Source organism: Lagopus muta, chromosome 5 (genome assembly GCF_023343835.1).
Source record: "Lagopus muta isolate bLagMut1 chromosome 5, bLagMut1 primary, whole genome shotgun sequence".
NCBI classification, from domain to species: domain Eukaryota; kingdom Metazoa; phylum Chordata; class Aves; order Galliformes; family Phasianidae; genus Lagopus; species Lagopus muta.
Genome location: NC_064437.1, coordinates 39,450,797 through 39,465,967, shown reverse-complemented (window position 1 = coordinate 39,465,967; position 15,171 = coordinate 39,450,797). Strand labels below are relative to the sequence as shown.

The 15,171-nt window shown below is 41.9% G+C and overlaps 1 protein-coding gene across 1 annotated transcript; it reads right to left on the bottom strand.

The window, feature by feature from the left end:
* Nucleotides 1-387: 387 nt before the first annotated feature.
* On the bottom strand, nucleotides 388-14,356 carry NRBF2 (nuclear receptor binding factor 2). The gene is made up of 4 exons (XM_048946444.1): nucleotides 14,208-14,356; nucleotides 4,228-4,312; nucleotides 2,632-2,672; nucleotides 388-1,926 (listed from the first exon to the last, which is right to left on the bottom strand). Exons 1-4 carry the CDS (start codon nucleotides 14,259-14,261, stop codon nucleotides 1,210-1,212), a joined length of 897 nt encoding a protein of 298 aa, XP_048802401.1. The 5' UTR covers nucleotides 14,262-14,356; the 3' UTR covers nucleotides 388-1,209.
* Between the last annotated feature and the right edge of the window lie 815 nt (nucleotides 14,357-15,171).

The following is a 15,171-nucleotide window of genomic DNA, read 5'->3' as shown; positions in this document are numbered from 1 at the left end:
CCCTCCTGCAGGAAGCCTGGACCCAGGGCATAACCAGTGCTGGCCAGGGCTGGCTGATGCTGTGGGCAGCCAATGCCCACCTCGGACACCAGCTGCAACATGCTCTGCACAGCTCTCACAGCATCATCTATTCTGCTCCCAGCAGCCTGGCTCTGTGCAGATACACAGTACTGCTTTCTCTGAGCTCTCCCCTGTCTGCTGGTGTTAGAAGCAAGCTGTTAGCCAAGTCACATTATGTACCAGCACGGCACTCTGAGTTCATCCCAGCTTTCCACTATCTGCTGATGGATGAACACAGAACTTCAGGTGTACATTGTGTACTAACATCATTAGTACAAATTTGTTTTTATACCCCCCCAACATCTGCACAGATTAACACATGCTTGGTGTCAGAACACCTTGGTTTTTATTTTCATATCCTTTTTGGATCAGGTTAAGCTGTAAACAATTTCTTTTTCAATCAAATACTGCCAGCTTGAATTACTTCCATTCACGCATCACCAAAAACAAAAAGGGTATTTTTCCTTAAGTATAGATTTCTTTTTTTTGACAATGTCACTTTATACAGAAACCAATAGCTAGATTTGATGCACCCTGATTAGTTATGTAAACAGATAACCCCCCAAAACTTATCAACAGAAGTAATAAGTTGGTTCCTTCATAGAATGGAAATTTCAGTCTCTCCTGACTTGAGGTTAACTTGGTCAGGAGCACAGAGTGTGGCACATAAATCCATCTAGGAGGTGTATAAATTGCACTGTATCTGAATTAACAAAGTTATGCATAATGAAATGCACAGTTTAAATTCATGCTAGAAAGCATTTTTCAATATGAAGTGGCAGCCAACTGGCAACCATAACAGTTAGATTCTGCACCATCATTTATGGCAATATAGATAACTATTACATATAGTATACTTTAAACCCCTGAAGGATTCTGTTACATGAAACATTCTCCAGGCAGTCATTTGGTTTGAAACATTGGGAGAAAGACTAAAGAGCTTGCCATAGTATACCAGTCACGGTACCTTCCGATTTTATGAAGTAGATTAGATATGATGTGTATTTCACAGTAACAAAGTTGCTTTAATGCCTTTTCTCCAACAGTAGGATTGTGTAAGATGTTTCTGCCCTCAGGCCATCATTGTCCTGGTGGTTTTCCCTTTTCTTGGTTCAGGTAACTACATAGAGCACTTTTTTTTCCTGTTTTTTAACTATTCATCAGTCCTTTTAGTATATCTTCAGAGAGTTCCAGCAGAGGGAGTTCAGGGGATGGGATGTCCAGGGGGGGAAGGTTGGGTATTGGAATGTCCTTTGCCTTCCCAGCAGTTGTTGCAAACTCCTGCCAAGATGGAGCTGAAGAAGCAGTTTCTGAGTGTTGCTGCAGACCCCACAACTCTGACTTCTCTACAAAGTCAGCATCTACATCCAACTCTTTCTCTACTGGAGATTTTTGGAGTCTAGCTCTTTCTGCTTTTAACTGCTTATTCTCCCTCCTCAATCTCTCATTTTCAGCTACCAGAAATTCTACATGCCGCTTCAAATCTGCAATTTTGGTTGCCTGCTCTTCTATGATTGTTTTGTCATCTTTTGGAGCTTTACTCCCAATACACGCTTCCACTGGCTCATTTTTTTTCTGAAGCAGAAATAACAGTGTATCCGGGTCCCTGTCAAAGACACCCTGCATATCTTGTAGATGCTTCTCCGTGGAAGGGCTGTATTTCTGAGTCACGGGAATCAACACATTTTGTTCATCAGATTCTTCAGATGATGGCTTAAAAGAAGTCTGAAGATGTGCAGCTAATTCTCTGTCCACATTCTGTTGAGCTTTCATTTTTTCCTCTCTCTTTGCCCTTTTCCACCTCTCCTGGATGAGCAGTAACTGTTTCATGTGACTATCCCTTTGTAATTCCAGTGATAGCTGAGCCTGAGTAAGAACAAGATTAAACAGTTTAATTGGTGATCCTTAATCCACCTGAATATTCACTCTAGTAAAGTTACAAGCATGTAAACATTTACATAAACAGCATCATGGCATGCCCCAGGGAGAGGAGGAGCCTTTGTTATTCACATACTAAATCCAACAAAAAATGCTCTCCACTTTTACAATGCAACAGTTTCAGATACGTCACCCAAATATAGTGGGTGGTATTGTTAAGGAGTTAATGTTTAGTACTTTTTTTTGGGCAAATTACTAGCCAGACTGTTGATACTCCTGAGCAGATGCACAGGGAGTCCAACTGATCTGCAATAAAACACCAAGGAAGTAGAGATTCATTTGGCATGTCATAGATGAGCTGCTACTTGTATCTAAGGAAAACAGCCTAAGTGCCTCACAGCAAAAGTCAACCATGAAACTAGTTGTATCACCTGCCTGAATACACCCTGCAGACTAGAAAACATTGCTGGGGAAACCCATGAAAGTATGTGTTACTAGTTCTCTTGTCCCCTGCCTCACTTCAGCTTGCAAAAACTCTCAGGAAAGACAAGCCTCTCTGCACTTTTAGAATTCCCAGTGTAGTTGCCGTGGGTCTCAGAAAACAGTGCAGACTACAGCAGGGCTATGGTCATCAGGGCACAATATAAGACACACATACATAGAGTTCTGGCATCTGCAGCACGTGGCTCTCACCTGCTCTGACTGGGTCAGCTTCATAGCTTCTGTAAGGTATGCTGTGGGAGAGAAAATTAATGAATGTTTAGGGCAAGGTTATAGAGTCTGTACATTTCCTCAAAAGCTAAGAAAATGCTTCAGACTTTCCATATTCTGAACACTTACATCAAAGAAACAGTCAAAAGGCGAAGTATTTACCAAATTACAGTAGCTGGAAACATCCACTGTTTCTCCAAAGTCCAAAAGTCCATTAAGATCATGTAATACATTCTACACCCTTGCCATGGCATCCTGGTTGCTCAGCTTGAGACAATTTGTATTTCAGAGGACCAGAGCTTACTATCATGGCAGACCTTTCCAGAAAGTTCCCAAAAAAGAACTTTTTCCACAAAGAGAAGAAACATGGCTAAGAAGAACTGGACTATTAATATCCATGCTATTTAACACAAATGTAGTAAGTAAAATACTCTCTTCCTTGATACACCCGTGTTATTAAGTCATGCTTTAGTTATATTCTTGATGAAAGTGTACAGTCTGTTGTTCTCCACTTTTTTTCATTAACTTCCCCTCCAAATCAGAAAATGTGCTGGTTTAGTGTCAGAGGAGCACTTCAGACTTCAACCTTTGGTTGCTAGTTAAAAATGACAAAATGTAAGAAATTCTCAACCAAATTCAGGCTTTAAGATAACGATACAGAATCATCAACTGAAGAAAAGCAAATAACATTCAATACGTTGGGTTTTGCCTTGGTAATATGAAGCGAGGGAAACCAGAAAGAAAAGTCTGCATATCAGGGGACATGCTATCCCTTGCTGCTCTTGGTATTCACAAATAACAGGTTTTTCATTCTATGAGGTTTCCTAGTATTTATGAGTAGAAAGGGAGAATGCCTGGTATCTAGGTTACAGTGTTTGGAGAAGCCACTTCTTTTCTGCACACGAGCCCTGTCACTGTAAATGTCCTGCTCATTACACCAACTAAGACCTCCTCTTTCTTCTTCTGCCAAGCAGTTGCCGAACTGTCAGACAGCTGATGGACTGCAACACAAATAATTAAGCATGACTGGTTAAATGGACAGGTAAAGGAACAAAGAATCACTTAGGAGAAACTGCCAGTCACAGCACCAAGTCTGTGATGCACTCTGCTGTCCTCGAGTTCTAGGGAAGCTGAGCTCACCACTTGTTTTCAGTTGTCTTGACTCAAACATGAGGAATAAGAAGTAAATAAACTTGTACAAAAGTTTGTGTATTTGCTTTATCAACAGAGAGCATACTACTTCAGCCATGAAAGAACCGAAAAGGAAGTGCAAAGCAAAACCAGCTTGAAGCGGGATCCCAGCTGTAGTTTGCACATGACACAAAGAGTTGCCTTTGTCTTGAATCAAGAACTGCCTTAACAGTAATAACCACCCCCAACAACCTCAAGTGTGGGAATTTGTGACTTCGGCTGCCCATGTTAAAGTTTCTAAAAGGTCTGTGATCTGGTCTGAACAAAAAACAATTCACACTTGAAGAATAAAAATATATCTTATAAGTAACTACATAATTAGTCCCATGAAACATGTAGATACACAAACTGATTTTAAAAACTGGAATGTGATGAATACCTACTCACCAGCAGCTTTTCTGTGACAAGAAATTGCTTCTTCATATTTCCCTGCTGCCAACAAGCGGTCTGCTTTTCTGCTCTGCTGGTGAGCCTTAAAATTAAAAAGAGTGTTACATCAATGAGGGTTAACCAACAAATAGTTCTGTATGTTTTAAGAGAATCTTCCACTAATTCCAGTTCCCAGGCTTTTAGGCACAAACCTCCCAGTCCTTTCTGAGGTCTGTAATTTAGTTTATTTTTTAATATTATGTCACAAGAGTCTGCACTGCACAGGTATGAACTGAAGTTTGTTAAAGCAGCAAAGATGGTGTGTATGTGTAAAATTTGTTTGAAGCTCTCTTCTGAAAGTTCATCTTCTTCATCATAGAAAGGCATTCACTGCAGCTGTGTAAAAAGATCACCAAAGTTACCTGATGATGGAAAGTATTTAGGACCATTTTACCCAGAAGAATGTAAGATACTTGAAAAATGCCAGGAAATGAAATGGTTGGGCAGTTTCTGCTTTGCCTCTTTGTTAAAGAAAGTGGAGAAGACCTTGGAATTTTTGCTTCTATTGCACATAAATTAATGGAATCAGCACAGCCACAATTAAAGGTATCAAAGTCACTTCCTTGCTGTACAGCAGTTAAGTCTATACCAGCATCTGTAAGCTACTACTGCAAACCACAAGGTAGGCTGAAGATGTTGCTGAAAGCAAGCAATTGCTGCATGTATTTGCATACACTTATTGAGAAAGAGTATTACGTAAACAGCACTGCAGCATTCATGAAAGCAAATCTTTTTGTCATTACTACAAGATACGAATTTTATGGCTCCGTCTCCAAGACAAGTTATCTCATATGAGTGGCTGTGACCACCAAAGCAGTAACACTGTCAGTAATGCACAGGATTCACGACTGCTTTACTACATGCTGAATTTGAAATAAGCAGACAAGAAGCAGCTTTGTTTTCACAGTTTCACTGGCTTTGTGAAACAACAGAAAGCAACTCAAGGAACTGAAGTCTTCACCTGTTTATTTGTGTACTTAAAGATTACAGTTTCTCAAGAAAGCCTTTTCCAAATCCACACAGAAGGAACTTGTAGGGACAACAGAGCTGAAGTCTGCCATCCGCCTCTGCAGTTTCATCTCTGACCAATGCAAATTCTCTATTCCCTCCCAATTAGACACAGTGTATCAGACTCGAGATGTTTTTGAGTGTAAGTCACTGACTCCCTTGAAGCCTGTTCCAAGAGCACTATCAAAATGGAAGCATTTGTCCATACCTTAAGATATTAGGAACATTGATTCTGACATCTTGGTAGAAGCATCAAAAGTAAGATAATCCAAACAAGACAGCCATGTGATTCTATCAAGACTAACATGATACTAATATCCATTTTTAAAAGAAAGGTTCTCAAATGCAGATGAATTATTTCACCTTATTCCTTCAAATCAATTTAACCTCTACATTGTTACAGTAAATTCTATTTTCTACTAGGATTTTAGCAGCTCTGAAACCATGGAAAACAACAGTGTGTACAGAAAACATCCTTTTTGGTAATATCTGCTCTTAAACCATTTCTAGCTATTTAATCACATTTAGACATTCTGCTTTCTAAAAGCTGATTTTATATGCTAATATAGTATGTATTAAAACAAACCAACACCAAAACCTTGATTCTTCACAACAAATACTAGTGATATTCCTCATTTTCATTCAGTCCTCACAGCACTGTGTCAGCAGTCCCTATTTCTTCTGCCCTGAGGTTAAATAATCTCAGCGAAGTGTTTTTCTATTGGAAAATCATCTATTTTATGGCCTTTTTCTATGGACTCCTCCAAATGACAAGTGCCAAGACAAGAAGCTTATTTCCCATGGGAAACAAGCAAGTATCAGTTCAAATTGAGTCCATTCCTCATTACTCAGGGTAGGTCTTTCAGTTACAAATTAGCTATGTCATGCACACAAAAACACCTGAGCTACATCTTTGCAAAACAATTTATTCGATAAATGAGAATTGATGCAGCTTCTTCTGCAAACTACATAGGCAAGTCTAAAAAACAAGGCAGCTAGAGACAAGAGATCTAAGAAAGCAACTCAATAAGCAAGGGGACTAGTTCCATCTGTTAGTTTCTACATATTAGAATTTGAAACTGACTGTTGTCAAAGGTTATTTTCATACATTTTAAACTACTGGGGGATGGTCTTATTCAACTCACATCTGAACATGCAGAACATCTGAGGACAGTCAGCTGTTCTTTCATGGAGCAATGAAATTATTTCCATTCCCAATTAATTCCCAATGAAGCTCAAATGAGCTTAAGGAAGTTGGGCCAGGCCATGAATGAACAGTTTGGAAAGCAATGCTAGCAAAAAGTCAGGATTCTTTGACTGCAAGGTCAAAATGCCTTTCTCACTGATGCCAGGACATCACTCTGCTGCAGGGCAGCTGACTTCCCAGTGGAAACAATGGAAGCTGAGTAAAACCAGTGAGTAAAATCCAGCAGAGCCTGCTATGAGAAAGCTAGGTGCCTTGCAGTTAGCTGGGAGGAAATTCCTCATTCTGAATGTTTGTCTGCCAGCTTGACAAGGAAAAATTTTGACATTTATTCCACCTCCGGAATGCTTCTTCCAATTAGACGATTGTGCAAGGATCAAGGGAATTCTCCCATTTCCATTGTAGAATACACAAAAACCAGCAGTTTGAAGAAAGTTATGCAGCTGTTTCCTGGAAGCAAGTGAAAAATCTGCAACATAAGTACTTGAATGCTTAATATGCCATTATCATTGGTAAGCATCTACATCTAATCTTTACTCTTAGCACTCAGTTACATTTGGCCACGCAGCATCCAACCACTGTTAGCAAAGCTATTCTGAACTCAGAGTGGTCTGTATCCCATTATAAAACTTGCAATGGAAGAATGTATCCTATACCATAAAGTGAAAAAAAAAGGTTTTGAGTCTATCTCCAAATCAATCTCATGCTACATGAAGGTGTTTACACCTGCAATTCTGAAGTTGCTCTGTTGGTCCCTAACAAATCAAACAGGAATGCCTTGATTTTGGTACTGCTGCTGTAATGACTGCAGAAACAGCTGATGAGAAATTGCAGCAAGTTCCGAGTTTTCCTTCCTCTCCCAGCAGCAGTGTTGGAAATATCTGTAGGATGTTGTGTAAGAATAATTACAATTTCTTAAGAAGCTATGGAACTGGAGGGGTGAAGCAGTCAGACAACTACTTCCTGATGTCCCTCTCCAGCCAGAAGAGCAGGAATTCCCAGTAAGCAAATGGACAGGTGTAGCAACTTGACTCATATAAAAGGAAGCAGGTGTGAATGATAGATGACCAACCTAAAAAACTTCCTCGAGTTCCTTCAATGCATTTAGTTCCTAAGGGATTAGTGAGTGTCTTACTGCAATGCCTGAACTGTGCTGGAGGAGCTGCAGAAGGTAAGCTAGACAGCTTTTCTCACTTTCCAGCTGTAGCTGAGATACTAAGGGATGATCCCTGCATTTGTAAGTTAGCACTGGTATTTCAGATAAACAACTCCTATTTGATTCTCCACCCAATTAACCCAAACCATTGTGGATGGCATCTCTGAGCAACAGAGTTGAAAGAATAACCAAAATCCTCCCAATGCAGTAATACAGGTTTCTTATTAGTATTATTTTTTGTTTAAAGATTTCTTTAGTAGTCCAAAATTAATACTTAGATTTTTCTTTCCCATATGAACTAGATAACGGTGCAACTGCAGGCCATGTAAAACAAAGCCACGTAGCCCCCTTGCCACACTTATTTCTACTCTTTCAACCTTCACACAAAAGAAACTGAAACCATACGGAAGTCCATTACCCTCTCTCCAGAGCAGTTATTTGCAACAGTTCTCCTGTAGTCTAAATAATCCTGTGTGCGTTTTGTTCTGTTCCTCAGCGGACAAAGCCTTGTGTAAGATCTTAAGCTTGCATCCTTCTTCCTTAATTCTAAGGAACTCTCTAATAAATGATATGTTGTAATGTGATTATATGTAATGTGTAATGTGATCAGAGATTATAGTTAGAGATTACAATAATCAAATTAAAAATAAAGACAGGAAAAACCCAGCTACTAAAATAAGGGGGCCTGAGGAAAGCAGACTGCAAAACAAGTCACATGCGATATATGTTCATAGAAGTTTCAAGTGCAACCAAAATCTGCTGATAATATCCTCTATTTTATGCTATGAATATAATCTGTTTGGTGGCTTGTTTCCTTAAGGACACAGGGCTCTAATTTCTAAGATTGTATTTCGAGGAAAGAAAGAATTAGAAAATGCAGATCGTGTCACTTCAGTAATGAACAAGAGTATGCAGAGAATCTTCCATGCAGATTTTTACGGCAGCAGGCCACAAAGAGGGGTGAGGAGGTGCCTGGTTGCTTCCTTCACACACAAATGCTCTGTCACGCTGTATGTGGCACACGTACACAACCTATTTTAAACTTATTTTTTACCTGGAAAGAGTGAAGTTGGAAATGTTTGTATGGTTGTGTCTGCATCTGCACTGACAAACAGAATGAAGAGAATACTAGTGTGAAACTTGACCTGAGGGGTCCAAGGATAAATTACAGCCATCTGTTAAATGTATATGTATTTTAATGATTTTTTTTTTAATTAGAAAATGCTTATTTACAGTTACAATAAACACAAAAATATATATTTTTAAGAATTGTGCTATAACTTACACGAAACAAGGGCAATACATTTGCCACTAAACCTAAAGAAACTGCAATGTGTAGCTTTATAGACAGAAGCCAGTCCCCTTAAAAATGCTCACTGTGTGGTTTTAAGAAAGATACAGTCAACTAAAGGAGAAACAAACAAAGGCAGGATCTGTTGTGGCTGCTCAACCAATACCACTTGCCACGTGCTAGTTCAATTTTGCATTTTAAAGCCTGTACTTAGCAAGGTTGACAGAACAATGACTCAACTGTAAATTACAGGTTAGTGTGACTGTAGAGCAAAATAAGTATTCTCAATATTAACAGACTCTTCAGTCACTTCTTACTGAACTGTGAAGATGTTGAAGTTCAACTCTATCGTCAGCAATAGTATCAGAATTTAAATACAGGGCAGACATGCAACCAAGTTATTGTCATTTTGCCAACCAACATTAATTCACTGAATAGCTCTGACTGACTACACATGTGTTCCCAACCTATTCCAAATTTAAAGTAAAACATTCCTCTCCATGCACATGTGATTAAGAGATCTGGCATGAAATGAACTCAGATTCACAATGGTGGAGTCTGCAAAACCCCATGCAGGCATAGCAGCAGATCTTTTCTCTGATGAAGTTGCGGTATCTTCTTTACCTAATGCATACTAAAGTTAACCTCATGCTCTTCCTTTTTGTCCATGTTAAATGGACTAAATGCTTTAAGCTGGTTTTCAAAGCCATTTCATGTATCTACAGTTCTTGTGCTTTTTGTCTCCTCGTATGTAGTTCCACAGATGGTACTACACAGGTCACAGTAACAGGAGGTTATAAGCTAAATGCTTATATGCCGAAATGCTCCCATACGAGGAAAGGCTGAGAGACCTGAGACTCTTCAGTGTGGAGGAGAGAAGGCTGAGGGGGATCTCATCACTGTTTATAAATATCAACTTGACTCCTGCACTTTAGATGCAGGCTCTGCGATGTGCAGCAATGAGGCAGAAACTGAAACGCAGGCAGCTCCACAGTAACAAGAGGAAGTACATCTTTACTGTGAGTGTGGTTCAGCACAGGAACAGGGTGCCCAGAGAGGCTGTGGAGTAAACAGACTATCTCTGGGGCAAAAACTTCAAATAAGCAGTGCAGAAAAGCTTCAGTATGCTGCATCAGTGCGTCCCCAGGAGGCTGCTTCATTTTGGTCTTTCAAACTCTACTAGGCGTGCTTCCATAGAGCCACAGTGCGCAGCCCTGTAATATGCACGTACCAGTCAGTAAGGCCAGCATGGCTCAGCAGAAAGGTGCAGAACCAGCAAGGAAATAATGCTTCTGCAAATGACGTATTGCTTAGTTACTTCTGGACTGGAAGCTACTGGAAGCTGCTATACATACTACACAGAAGAGCTTGGTGTTGTACTTTTAGTAGTAATTACTTGAATGAATACAACGCTATTGAGGTTTCCAAGGGGGTTAATGGTGAAGAGGCTGTTCAGCTGAATAGCCTATGGATCACCTCAGTACCTTCAGTCATTTTTCTCAGTTATGCTGCTGCCTCTGGTGCAAACCTTATTTTTCTTCTAGCTGGAAAGAATACTCCCATATATATATATTATGTTGTTAAAGAGAAAGCCAATGCTTTTATTACTACAGTAAAAATAGACTTCACTAGGTATTCCTATGAGATTCTTGCCTAAAAGCTTGTTTTCTCTAGTCTGAATTCAGAACTGAGTGCATCTACCTTTTTTTCTTTTTCATTTTAGATTGGAAGAGCAAGTACAGCAGCTTTCAAAATGCGCTTTATTTAGAAAATAGAGTAAAAACTGGGGAAACCACAAGCAGGATTCAGTGGGTATTTCTGTACATGGACACTATCTGTCTTCTCCAATCAAAACAACAGAGGTACAGGGTAGCACCGAATCTCAAACACACTGGCCTGCATGGTTGCAATGCTATGGTCGGTCTCCAGTAAGCTTTCATACGTCCATTCTCTTTTTTTCTCTTGCTCTTACATACTGTGAACTTGGACTGCTATTTTCCCCTCATGTGGATAGACTACTCACTTCACTTACAAACCACTTGTTAATGTAGACCGTTGACTGGCTTGCACTGGAATAACTGCTACCAATACCTTACAGCATTAGCATTTAAAAATGTTCACTATATGCAATTCTTGCAGTATTTGCTTTGTGTTATTTTTATACGAGTTGCCAGTTCATGCCTTCCAGTTTTTGTCAAAACAGCTCTTCACACTTCCCTTACACTTCAAGAAATGTGGAGAAAATAGTATTAGTCAGAATTAGGATTGTATCTTATATGCTTTATGAAATGCTATTATCGTGCAGTAGGAATAAAAGGTAGAGGTTCCTTAGAAAGCACCTTACAGAAAAGTAGAGAGGTATTACAAAGTTCTGGGTACCGGACTGCATGCAGTGAGCAACGTTTCTTTTTTAATTTCTTCTTGAGGTTGATACTATTTGCCTCATATATTTACTTCCAAACTTCTTGTGGTCACCCACATGCTTCTTAAGTATAGAATCAAGTGTTCAGCTGGACTAGATAACCACTGTCACGCTGCCTATAGGTGCAGGAACAGGTCTTTGCTCAGAGCAGTTCTAAGTTCCATGGCGCACCCCAAATACCGTATTTGCAGAGCTGAAGATCTAACTTCCTTAGCAGCAAAATAATAAGAACCATGTCTTTAACCCACTCTTTTGTAGTACAATGATGTTTCTTGTCTGCAAAGCATGCAGCACACTGTTCAAGTAGAAGGGGGCAGAAGACAGAGAGAAGGAAGAAGGCTGAAGTATCAGAGCTTCCCCAAAGCTCCAGCAAGTTGGAGGGTCGTAAAGAATTTTGGAAAAGTTGCTGCTTATTCCTAAATGAAGTAACACTGGGTACAATAGACACCTTGAGGACAGCTCAGTGGAAAAATCAAATTGCTGGTTAGTACTATAGCACAAGCCCTAAAAAGGTTAAAGAAGGAAAGACGGGTTTAGACTCAGAATAATTATTTGTTGTTTTGCCTTTGTTGCATGCTTAAGTTTAAACAAAAACACATGAACTAAAGGCCAAACTCTAAAAAGGTAGGTGCATTTCTCATTGAAGTCATCAGATCTGAGGGTCAACTATTAAAACTCCATTAAACTAGAAAACAAACAAACAAACAACACACCACACAGATGCTGAAACCAGCTGGGAAAGCAAAGCAATATTTGTCAAGAGTTACATACATAAATAAATCAGAGATTTGTGGAAACCAAAATATAGTTAAACTTCAGAAAAAGAAAACTTTGTTAGTTTAAGGCCTTGATTAAGGCCAGCTACTTTTATCCAAATATTTAACATTTATATTTCAAGGGACAGAAACTGAATGCAACTGAAGTCAGCAGAATATGAGGTATGATATGCCACCTGTAATTAGGAAGGCTAAGCAAATAATGAAGTATTTAACTGGACACTGCCAATACAAAATTAAAGTGCAGTGAGTGTGCTAAATGTTGGCAGAAATGCAGACATTAGGATACTGCATAACTACTAAGGATTTCTTTTCAGTTCACCTCCCCACAAAAGTTAGGACAGTGTCTATGCTTTCAAGTAGCTAAGACTAACAAGCTTGCAAATGCGATGTGAGCAACACCCAAGAACTAGAGCGAGTTCTAATGAAAGGCCTTAACTACAGGAAAAGCTATTTCATTAGAATTAGCAATCATCAGCACACTGAAAGAAGGAAAGTATCTTGTAGTTAAAAAAAGAGTCGTTTATATCAGATAAATAAACCTAACTACAAGTGCACGCAATACCACATAGAAGCTTAGGAGTTGTTGCTTTTATTTCTCCCTGCTGCCCTCCTAATGGCAACTCTGGAAAACACTGTGGTTTTCCAGTCCATGTGACCTAGATATATGTAAGAGATTTTCATGAGAAGCAAGTAAAATGCATGATCAGGAACAGCATTAATAACTTGAATGAACATTCTCTTACTGGAGGATTGGCACCTTCCCTGAATGCAGCAAATCTGAAATTTATCTGCAGAGTGCAACAGTGAATAGAACCTGGAAAAACTTAAGTTACTTGAAACAGCCTGGAAACAGTGTATTTTTCTAAGGTCATCCATAGTACAGCAGTTTCAGAAAAAGTGAGTGTTTTGGGACACTCCCTGCAATGGAGTAGGAATGTACACGCTGGCAACTTCCTAACTTTCTGTATAGGACTATATAAAGCAACTTCTTCCTGTATTATCCGCTATGTAGAAGTATCTTGATCTTATTTTTAGTCTGGTGCTAGACAGGTGTGGTAATTGCAGTCTACTGTTGTGGTGAAAAGATCATCTGTTAGGGTTGTAGCCAAGCGTTAGTCATACTCTTGTCACTCGCAATCCTTGTGGCACGGCCTCAGTAAGAAACACGGCTAAGCAGTGATATCTGCGCTGCCACTATGTTGCTACCTACAGGCACTTGCTAAAGAACATTTGGTTAGTTCTCCTTACACTGGATCTACTTTTAAGAAGTTCCTAGAATGTCTGCAAACAGCAATAGGCTTTCCCTCCTCCATCGCTATCTGAAAGTTTGTCCGACTTTGTACCCAGCAGGGCTGGCAGCAGGCTGGGGCATGGACTGGAAAAACTCAACTGACAGAGGTCTGCAAGGCCTGAACGGCTGCTTCTGCATCCCACACCTGAAGGCAGGACGGTCTTCAGAAACACTCAGCACATCACTGCATCTAAGGTACAGTCAATATGCAACTTCTCAGGTTTTTAATTGGAGAATTAACAGGTCTTCGTCCTGGATCTTATCTGTGTGGCAGCAGGCTCCTAGCGCAGGCTGTTTAAAACCCGATTAGCTTCTATGAAGCTGCAGCCTTCACACACTGTAGTTAAAGCACCGCAGAGACTTATTTTTAGCAGAGTTGTTACCGATTTAACGATATAAAGTACTTCACCTCGTGAGGCAAAAAACAACCTAGTCAGGAGCTGGCCCGCGTGGTCTCAGCTCTTGGAGCTGGCACAGGTGAGGCCTGCGTCACCTCCACGCTCCCCCCCGGGCAGCGCCTTCCCCGTCCCCGGCTCGCGGCCAGGCCGCCCTCCGCCCCGCTCCTCACGGCACGGCCCTGAGGCGGTCCCCGCTCCGGTACCGGGCGGCACCGCGCGGCCCCACCGCCGCCTCCCTGCGCCCGGCACGGGACGGAACAGGTGCTGCTGGCGGCAGGAAGGGCGCTCTGCCGCCCGCGCTAAGGGCGGGGGTCACCCCGCGCCCGCTGCCGCCCGAGGCTCGGGACGCGCTGACGGCACCGCCTCCCGCCCCGCGGCCGCGCGCTCACCAGGTTGAGGGGCCCCTCCATCACTTCCATGGACGGCGGGGGCTGCGGGCACATGGGCGCGGAAGCGGCCTCCTCGCCGCTCCCGGTGCCCCGGCGCGGCCCGGCTGCCGGCGCCGCTCCTCCCCCCGCCCCGCCCCGGTGGCTTGTAAACACGGCGGCGGCTTCCGCCACGGCGCCGCGACGCCTCGCGAGAGACAGAGTCTCGCGAGACGGGGGCGGTTCCCGCCTCTCCCCGTCGCGCCCGGCGAGTGTGGGGCACGCGCTCGGCTTGCGCGTCTGACTTCCCGCCCGAGGGCGCGCGCGGCGGTATTACTGCTGGGACTCGATGTGAGGGGAGCTGCGCTGACTCTGTTGCGGGCCGGTGAAAGTGGGGTCCGGCCCGTGCCTTCAACCCTAAATAGGCGGCTAGTACAGCTCGCTGCGTGGCGGGGAGAGGCAACGACGTGCCCCAGTGTCTCGTCACTCATTGAGTTGTGTCTGTGATTGCAGTACGTGCAAACATGACAGTGACAGGGGTACCAACACTGCCCCGAGAACAGGTATGTGCTGACAGGCTGCTGGCACTCATCATCCAAATAAGATCCCCTGAGAGAAGTGACACGTTGAGCTAAGCACATTGCTGAGCAGCTAGTGAGCTGGACAGCTAATTGCTGGTGATCGTCCTTATCTGTACACTGTAACGTTTTACAGAGGCTACAGACAAAACTGTTGTGAGGGGATCAAGTGTAACTTCCACAGATGCTGAGGACAGCCTGAGTTTGTAAAGGTGCAGGTGTAATAGACTGAAAGGGTAAAGAGGGGAAGAAAACAGGAGAGAAAAGAGGACAGAAGTTAGGGGGAAAGGTGAGACACCTCAAGAACAAGAAGTAAAAATCTAATTAACATCAAGAAAAAGCCCAGGACTCTATTTGTTCCCTTTATAGATGTGATCCTCGGACATTACAGGCTTCTGTGGTCTCTCTGA

Coding starts and splice junctions, on each gene's coding strand:
- NRBF2 (XM_048946444.1), bottom strand. CDS start 14,261: ATGTGCCCGCAGCCCCCGCCGTCCATGGAAGTGATGGAGGGGCCCCTC. Junction 4,313..14,207: donor TGGAGGGGCCCCTCAACCTG/GTGAGCGCGCGG, acceptor TTTAATTTTAAG/GCTCACCAGCAGAGCAGAAA. Junction 1,927..2,631: donor AGCTGACCCAGTCAGAGCAG/GTGAGAGCCACG, acceptor GTTCTTACTCAG/GCTCAGCTATCACTGGAATT.